General features: G+C 35.2%; 1 protein-coding gene across 1 annotated transcript; it reads right to left on the reverse strand.

The window, feature by feature from the left end:
- Nucleotides 1-628: 628 nt before the first annotated feature.
- LOC124508277 (olfactory receptor 11H6-like) lies at nucleotides 629-1,567 on the reverse strand. The gene has a single exon (XM_047074676.1). It carries the CDS (start codon nucleotides 1,565-1,567, stop codon nucleotides 629-631), a length of 939 nt encoding a protein of 312 aa, XP_046930632.1.
- Between the last annotated feature and the right edge of the window lie 4,518 nt (nucleotides 1,568-6,085).

The raw sequence follows: 6,085 nt of genomic DNA on the forward strand, positions 1-6,085 counted from the left end.
GTCCAACAAATCATTGTCATCATCTTCATAACACGAAGAAATGTGGGGAGGAGGTGGAGCAAAAATTATTCTTGTTTTGGTTTGTATTTATATAGACCTCCTTCAAGAAACAAAACTTTTTTTCCTTAAAAATAGACTGTTTTTTTCTTTATATAAATATGATAATCATTTCACAGTTTGACAAAAGAAACTGCTGAAGCTCTTACTTGACAATGATAGCTAATGATAATAAATTTGGATATAATTGTTATTAATAATAATATATTATCATATCATATAATATTTATTGAGAGCCAGGCTCTATTTTAAATGATTCCATATAGTAAGTCATTTAATCTCAAACACTCTATAATATAGATATGATTACTAAGGTCATCTCCAGTTAAAATTGGAAAAACAGATAACTCAAATAACAGATACTCAAATAACAATTTGAGTAACTTGACCATACTCACTCAATCAATACAGAATGCAAACAAGCTTGGAATTTTAAGGAATTCTCATGTGGACACATTTATTCTAGATCTAGCTCCTTTTCCTACTTTTAAGTATAATTTTTCTATATTCTTTATAACAGAACTCAAAAGGAATTTATTGCACTATGCCATCTCCCATTCAGGAATTATTTCTAAACTTTACACATAACTTTCCTCAGGGCAACTTTCATCTCCTTATTCCTGAGGCTGTAGATCAGAGGGTTTAAAAGTGGAGTTGCAATTGAGTATAACATGGTCAAGAACTTCTGCATACCAGGCTGATTGGCTGCCCCTGGGCTTACATACATCACCATGACTGAGCCATAAAATAGGGACACCACTATCAGGTGGGAGGCACACGTGGAGAAGGCTTTTTTCCTACCTGAACCTTCGGGAACCTGAACCACAGCTTGAAGGACCAGTGTGTAGGACACAAGGATATAGAACAAAGTTATGAATGTTATCACAGCACTGAAAATGCTACAAGTCAGAGTTGTCTTGGGGACAGGTAAACATGATATGGCCAGCATTGCCCCAAGATCACACAGGTAGTGGTCAATGACGTTTGAACCACAAAATGGAACTTGGGAGATAAGTATGGCTGGGGTCACCAACCAGAGAAAGCCACCCACCCAGCAAGCAGACACAAGGGTTCCACAGACTTTCCCAGTCATTATGGTAGAATAGTGCAGTGGGTGGCAGATGGCAACATACCTATCTAATGCCATGAGGGCCAGAAAGAAGAGTTCTGTAGCACAAAGAGAGAGGAAGATGTAGAACTGTAAGATGCAGCCATTATAAGAGATGGTCTTGGTCTTGGATAGGAAGTTGAGCAACATGTTGGGTACATTGGAACTGACGTAGCAGATCTCCAGGAAAGAGAAGTTGGCCAATAAAGTATACATAGGGGTGTGGAGTTGCTGGTTCCACCACACAGCACAGATAATAGCACTGTTGCCCAACAAGGTCAAGATGTAGATGACAGAGAACAAAACAAAAAGGAGAACTTCTACTTCTTGACTACACGAGAAACCCAGGAGGCTGAATTCATGAATGACAGCAGTGACATTATTGTTAGGCAAAACATACATTTCTTTGCAACCTAGAATGTGCACAGATGTAATCAGAACTACATAATAAGAATCTCCTATTTTATTCAGCCCTCCATACCTCAACTTCTCATCAGAACCAGGCAGTATTTTAAGTAAAGAAAAAATGGAATATTAATATTTAGTCAACATGAAGAATTTGTATCAAAATAGCTCTGTTATAAGACAAATAGAAAAAACACCACTGGTAATGTTACTTTAAATATTACTTTACTTTAAATGTTTTCTCTAGAGCTTTTTCTTCCAATTTTAGCCTATACACTTCAACTGCTCACTTTATTTAACTCAAGTATAGCTAATAAGCTTTGGGAAGGAATTTATGCCCTCAAACTGCACTGAAATATTTTATTGCCAACATATCATTTCAATCAACATCACAAGATCCATAAATTATCCCTATTTATCTACATTATTATAGAAGCTTGGTACATCACAATAAAAATACACATCCATAAATGAATACATTAATTCATTAATTACTTTCCATTAAAGACTTGCATCCCCAGATGATTCTAGTGTGACAAAAACAATGCTCAGCTTTTGAGAACTACTATTTTACCATATGGGCGCCAGAGAAGTTTGAATTCAGGGAAGATTGTTTTAGAAGATTTGAATGGAGAGCAATGAAAGTAAAATATAGAGCTTAGACTACCGACTTAGAAGCACAATATGTAAGATAAAAGAGGGTTCATAAATAACTGAATGATAATTCAGCAATTCCCAGTCTAACTTAGGAATGTAGCATGTACTTTAAAAACAATTAAATTAATTTATTTTAATTTGATTCAAATTATCCAATGTGGAATCCCTTTTATTCATGTTAGCTATATAGTATTTCAGTCCCTTTGCAAAATTTGCCAGTTTACTATTTTTTAAAATGATATCACATACTTTACTTTTTAGTTGAAACAGGTTTTCCACCCATTTTTATTTTCTATGTATTTTATATAATTTTCCCTCAATTTTCATTTTAAATATATAGAGCTTTGTGAAAAAAACAAAAAGCTTGACACCTTAATGTTTTCTAAGTAGAAAATCAAAGTGTTTAAGAATGAGGTGTCATGCAAACTGGTGCAGCTGCTCTAGAAAACAGTGGGGAGGTTCCTCAAAAAATTAAAAATAGAACTGCTCTATGACCCAGCAATAGCACTGCTAGGAATTTACCCAAGGGGAGAGGGGAAAGTGAGTGATGGCCATTGAGGAGGGCACTTGTTGGGATGAACACTGGGTGTTGTATGGAAACCAATTTGACAATAAATTATATTTTTTTAAAAAATGAGCTAAACTTAAAAAAAAATAATGAGGTGTCAGTTTTACCATAATTAGAAATGGGTTTTTTTTAGTTTTAAAGGAAAATAAAGGTCAGAATTCAGAAAGACTTAACTGAAATTCTAGCCCTTTTTAATATAAGATTTATGACCTGCAACAAGTGACTTTCTCTTTCTCTGAGTTTCAATTTCTTTATCTGCAAAATCAGGGTAATAGTATCTACTGTTAACAAAATATAATCATGTTCATGAAGCATCTAACACAGTGCTTACCATAAAGTAAATGTTCAGTGTGGAAGGGCTCATTTTATTGCCATTTTATTTATTTATTACCATAAGCAAAATATGAGCTGGTTCTTCCTAAAAAGTATTTGTTTGAACCTAAAAAGAAAAAGAATATTCAGCTTTCATACACATTCTTCTCCTTTTGCATATTCAATCTTAGGAATGATATGAGATTAATGCACTTCCATGCCACTAACATTTGAAAACATGTTCTAAAATTGCATTTGGACCTCAGAATAAATCTCTCGATAAAAACATTATACCTTCATTACAGAATGGCCCAAAGAAGCCCAATTTGATCATTGCAATCACTTTAATTACTCCTTACTTCTTGAATTGAGCCCCTTTTGACATTATTCTATACAATTTTCCTTTCTCTGATTCCAACTTGTTGGCTTATATTCTGCTTTCAGTCCCTTTCACACAACACTTCAACTACAGATTTTGTTACAGATTTTCGTGGGTTTCCCGAAATGAACGATTATTAGGAAAATTCTTCTTGGGGGGAAAAATCCATTTTAATTAAACTTATGAGTCCAGGCACAACTCTCTCCTCTACTGACTTACATACGTGAAAGCTGGGAGGGCAGAAGTGAAATTGTGTCCCTAGGTCTGGACTGATAAAACTTTTTTTTTATCCAGAGAAAAACTTCAAGATTTTAGAAATATTCAATAGTTTCCTGTGTCAAAGGGTAATAAATCAAAGAGACAAGACTTGAACCCAGGTTTGTATGATCCCAAAGTCCATGATCAATATAACCCAAATAGATTGCTAGGTAAAGAAGCATAGAGAGAGTTTGATCAACTAGTAATGTCAGGAGGTCTGTCCCCTCCTCTGCCTGCTACAGGATACTGCATCGCCTGTGGTCTCCCCTCTCACTCTGACCTAAGACAAATAGGAACTAGTAACATGGAACACCCTCCCACCACCCTGTCCCATCTCAGCATCTTTTTCAGCATCCACCTGGATGAGCATGTTTTAAGCAAAGCAAACAATAAGCAGGACAGAACACTATATAATACAAAGACCCTGATCACTGAGGTGATTGTGATTATAAGAAAAAAACAGCAAGGTGATTTGGAGAGAGTGGGAAGCAATTTGGAGTGATTGTGGAGAAAGTTACCATACTGAAGCTCTGTTACAAGGTGGATAATTATATGATCAGAAGAGATAATAAAATTATGAGACCTGTCAAAGAAGGTTGAGTTTTTCATAATACAAATGACTAAAACTTGGTTTAGAAATTTTTAAGAGGCAATAAGACCCTTAAGCTTGAAACATGTGAAAAATTTCACCAGGATTTGTTTTCTTGTATGTGAGGAATTTTACAGAGAGTAATGTTCATTTTCACAGGAATTCTATCAAAGAGAAAACTCATGGTGCCCATCCCATCTGGCCACTTTGCATAGGTGATATATCATCTGGTGAAATTCTCAATTAAGTGACTTCCTAAAGACATCTATCTATTCATTCATTTAGCACATATATATTAGTCATCCATTGTGTGGAAGATAAAATAAAATAGGTATTCATTAACACTCACTCTAGTGAGATATGTCTAACCTCCAGTGAAATCCAAGGGTCCCACCTGCAGGAGAAAGTATCAGTTTCTAGCATTCAACTACTTCTGGCTCTGATAGGATTATTATTTAAGGAAAGGATATCTCTTTGTCTCTCCTCACTTCAGTTTGTTTGCTTTATCCTGAGGACCCACCCAAAAGGAACAATGGGAGATGTCCTAATTGCCCTCTAGGGCACAATTTTTTTTTTTTTTTTTTTTTTTTTTGGGTCATAAGAAGGAGGCAACTTGGATGCACAATCTCTGACTTGCTGGAAGTATATACCTGCTGTCTTCTTAGACTTCTTGAGGAACATTTAGAACCTAAAAAGCTTCACTCTATCCACTGTGGAAGCTTCTCTAAGAACCACTGAGTCAGATAAGAACAGATACAATTTGGTCAGATCAATTTCCTCTTACACTCACAAAATGGCATTTTAAATTATTATCACAACAGATAAGATACAAAGACATAAGCAATATATTCCATAGCAGGTGCCCCTCCTTTCTTCCTTTTCTTGACCTTTTGGTGACTCAACTGGTTGTCGATTTTCAGAGTGAAATAAGTGATACCATAGCTATTTCCAGTATTTTAGGCTTTGTGATAAAGATTGATGTCTAAGACATTAATGAAAGAAATTAAAGCAGATACAAGTAAATGGAAAGATATTCTAAGTTCATGGATTAGAAGTATTAATATTGTTAAAATGTCCATACTACCCAAAGCAATCTACAAATTCAATAAGATTCCTATCAAAATTCCAATCGTATTTTTCACAGACTAAGAAAAAACAATCATAAAACTTATATGGAACCACAGAAGTGGGAGACTGAGTGGCTCAGTCAGTTAGGTGTTCAACTTCAGGTCAGGTCATGATCTCACAGTATGAGGGTCTGAGTCCCATCAGGCTCTGAGCTGTCAGCACAGAGCCTGCTTCCTATCATCTGTCTGTCTCTGTCTCTGTCTCTGTCTCTGTCTCTGTCTCTCTCTCTCTGTCTCTCTCTCAAAAATAAACATTAAGAAAAAATTTTTTAATTATTAAAAAAATAAAACACAGAAGACTCCAAAGCAATCTTGAGAAATAAAAACAAATCTAGAGGTATCAAAATCTTCTGATATCAAATGAATTTACAAAACTATAGTAATAACGATAGTATGGTTAGTATTGCCACAAAAACAGGTGCATAGACCAATGGAACAACTCAGGAGCCCAGAAATGAACCCATGCATTTATGGTTAACTATATTTGACAAGGGGGCCAAGAATACTCATTGGAGAAAAGACAGTCTCTTCAATAAATAGTGCTGGGAAAACTGGATATTCACATATAAAAGAATGAAATTAGACCTCTATCTTACACAACTCACAAAAATTAACTTGAAATGAG

Source organism: Lynx rufus, unplaced genomic scaffold, assembly GCF_022079265.1.
Source record: "Lynx rufus isolate CCGP_SWC_20201006 ecotype Redwood Valley unplaced genomic scaffold, mLynRuf1.p SCAF_13, whole genome shotgun sequence".
NCBI classification, from domain to species: Eukaryota; Metazoa; Chordata; class Mammalia; order Carnivora; family Felidae; genus Lynx; species Lynx rufus.

Excerpts from the sequence above, each read along its gene's own strand:
- LOC124508277 (XM_047074676.1), bottom strand. The coding sequence starts at position 1,567 with ATGTATGTTTTGCCTAACAATAATGTCACTGCTGTCATTCATGAATTC.